We start from the raw sequence: 3,265 nt of genomic DNA on the forward strand, positions 1-3,265 counted from the left end.
TATAAAGCATGACTAATAGTGTTCGTATTTTGCATAACAAATAAAGATATTGTAAATATGAATTTAATGACACAAAACGTTCATAATTACAAAAAGATAAATGAGTCAAATGTGGGATGTGCTAACCAATTTTTGGCCCTCAGCACGATGTTAAGTGCGTTGCTATGCGTCTTTCTGTAGTTTATACATAAAATTTGTTTTGGAAAAAAATTGTTTAACAAGAAAGTTTTTGATTTTTCTCATAATAAGAAAGCTGATTTTATGCGAAAATCATTTATCATAACATTAACTTTTTTTTTTTTTTTATAGGTGAATCACCTTAATATTGAAGAAAAACAAACAAAAATCTCGAAATTGAAAAGTAGTTAAATCTCTATATATGGAAGTATACATTTTTAAGTTGGAAACAAACATTTAGTTGAGTTTGTTTATTTCGTTTAGTTCGTTGATTACTTCGTTCTTGAGATAAGTCGATCTGCAAATTGGACAAATAAGTTCTATATTTTCGCAATAGTATTCGTAAGAATTTAAACATACAGTATGAAATAAATGAGAACAGCTCAGTAAAGTTTTCTTCCCTTTTTTCAATTTAGTTAAGCAAATAGAGCAATGATTTGCTATCTCGTTTGCTTTTATCTTTATGTTGTTCCAGTCTATTTGACTACTTTCATTTAATCGGACGTTTTCAAATACCGACTTGCAATTTGCAATACTCTTAGCAACGGAATCAAGTAAATGGTTAACATCACTGCAATGTTTGCTGTATGTTTTAGTCAAGGAACCTGATAATACTAATAATTTTTTGCAAAAATATTTTCTTCTTAAGTTTTGATTTATTGGAGGATTAAGCGATAGATATTGATTGTACTTCTTACGGGCAATAAAGCCTCTCCAAACGGATTGAATTCTGATGGCACAGCGAATTAAAGTCTGTTTTGTACCTTCAAATACTACACGCATTTCATTGTTTTGTGTTCGACACATCGGACAACATAATTTGTTGGAGAGTTTGAAAAAAGATTGTATACACGTTTTGTGAAACACATGGCTACATGTTAATATAACTTCTAGACGGTTCGGAGTGTAGGGCTCCTTACAAATAGGACACGGCTCTGAAAAAACATTTCTCTTCAAAGACAGCTTTTTCTGGTTTTCCCAATCCGTTTCGCTTAATTTACGGTTAATCTTTGTTTCAAAAATTCCTAGTTTTTCTGCCAACGAGTAATTTCGATAATCTTCTAATCTGTCAATAACGTATTCTTTTTTTGCTTCATTTTTTTTAGGGTGTAAAGAATCAAACTCGTAGGGTATTTTCTTGCTAACTTTTTTTTTCGTTTTTTGCACAGTATCATCTCGAGAAATTAACTGAAAATTTTTCAAAGATTTTACTATATGATCTTGAATTGCGACAGAATTCAGCACGACAGCATGAAAACCTTTGTTATCTTTAATCATCATTAATTTTCTTTTATTTAGGGAATTCGTTTATAAATTTAGTTTTTTTTTGTTACATTATCTGCCGACGAAAAACTTTCACTAAATTAATGGAATAATAGTAAGTAACAAGAATAGTAAATAAACGCTAGTAGAAAACTAAGCAGCGCTTATTTAAACTCAAAATTCGAAATGAAGTCGCAATAGTGCAAATTTATCAAAGGAATGATGTTTTTAATTGGTTTTTTTTGTTCTTGTAAATCCAACTTTCATTGAAAAATGAATTCCCGAATTTTCGCAATAACATGAAATGAAATTCGGAATTCCGATAATTCCGGAACAGAAAACAGCATTTATTACCGTAAAAGACCACAAAGAGAACAACGCAAATAACCCTCAGTGCCGATTAATCAACCCTGCTAAGCCTAAGCTAGGAAAAGTTAGCAAAACTTTACTAAACGACATTAACAAGAAAGTTAGAAATGCTACGCTTGTCCATCAATGACATAGTACAAATGACGTTTTAAAATTGTTCCATGGCATCAATGATAAAAAAAAACTGTGTTTTTGTTCAATATGATATTGTTGATTTTTACCCCTCCATTTCTAAACAGCTTCTCCACGATTCTTTAACTCACGCCAAAAATTTTACTCAAATTTCAGATAATACAATTGATATTATTTACCATTCTAGAAAATCCTTACTTTTTACAAGAAATGTTATGTGGGTTAAAAAATCAGGAGACTCCGATTTTGACGTGACAATATAAAGCTTTGATAAAGCCGAGTTGTGTGAACTGGTAGGCCTTTTTATTTTATATACGATCAGCAAAGAATACGGATTAAGCACCAACGGTTTATATAGAGATGACGGGCTTTGCTGTTTCAATGGTATTAGTGGACCGCAATCGGAAATAATAAAGAAAAACCTTATCATTCTTTTTAAAGAAAATTTCAAACTAAATATAACAATAAATTCTAATTTGAAAATTGCTAACTTTCTTGACATTTCGCTCAACTTGTCTGGCAATTCTTATCAGCCATATATGAAAGCAGGTGACATCCCATTATATATCAATGTTAATTCGAACCATCCTCCAAACATTCTTAAAGCTATTCCCTCAATGATATCTAATCGTATAAGAAGTATATCTTCACTTAATTAAGTTTTTAATCGAGCCGCTACTTTTTACAACAGTGCCCTCAAGTCTAGTGGATTTAAAGAAAACATTACTGCCTTTGCCAATGATTTTATAAAAGTTACAAAATCACGTGCACGAAATATTATTTGGTTTAACCCTCCGTTTTCAATTAATGTCAAGACAAACGTAGCCAAACTTTTTCTAAATTTAATCGATAAAAACTTCCCAAAATCTCATAAATTCCATAAGCTGTTTAAACAACCTGAAGGTTAGCTATAGCTGTCTTCCAAATATTCGCAACATCATCACTTCACATAACAATAAAATTTTATCAAATTCTTCAAACCTTAATGCTCCAACGTGCAATTGCCGACAGATTAATTTATGTCCACTTAATGGAAAATGTTTAACTAAAAATGTCATCTATTTATGTAATGTTAAGACAAATCCGCAAGATGAAGGCAGATATTATATTGGGCTCACAGAAAAAAACTTTTAAAGATCGCCTTTACAAGCACAATATTTCTTTTCGTTGTTAAAGTGGGTCAAACTCTACTGAACTTTCTAAATTTGTGTGGAGTGTTAAAAAGAAAGGTTTAAATCCTGTCCTTTCGTGGAAAAATTTAGACCAGGCTGAACCGTTTAAACCTGGTGGTAAGTCATGCAATTTATGCTTGATGGAAAAATAT

General features: G+C 31.0%; 1 protein-coding gene across 1 annotated transcript; it reads right to left on the reverse strand.

Annotated features, from left to right (window-relative positions):
- Positions 1-354: 354 nt before the first annotated feature.
- LOC105843232 (RING finger protein 32) lies at positions 355-1,575 on the reverse strand. The gene has a single exon (XM_065789886.1). The coding sequence runs from the start codon at positions 1,456-1,458 to the stop codon at positions 415-417; it is 1,044 nt and encodes a 347-aa protein (XP_065645958.1). The 5' UTR covers positions 1,459-1,575; the 3' UTR covers positions 355-414.
- Between the last annotated feature and the right edge of the window lie 1,690 nt (positions 1,576-3,265).

This window comes from Hydra vulgaris, chromosome 02, assembly GCF_038396675.1.
Source record: "Hydra vulgaris chromosome 02, alternate assembly HydraT2T_AEP".
Classification (NCBI taxonomy): domain Eukaryota; kingdom Metazoa; phylum Cnidaria; class Hydrozoa; order Anthoathecata; family Hydridae; genus Hydra; species Hydra vulgaris.

What these genes read in the sequence shown, in the direction of transcription:
- LOC105843232 (XM_065789886.1), bottom strand. Translation starts at nt 1,458, where the DNA reads ATGATGATTAAAGATAACAAAGGTTTTCATGCTGTCGTGCTGAATTCT.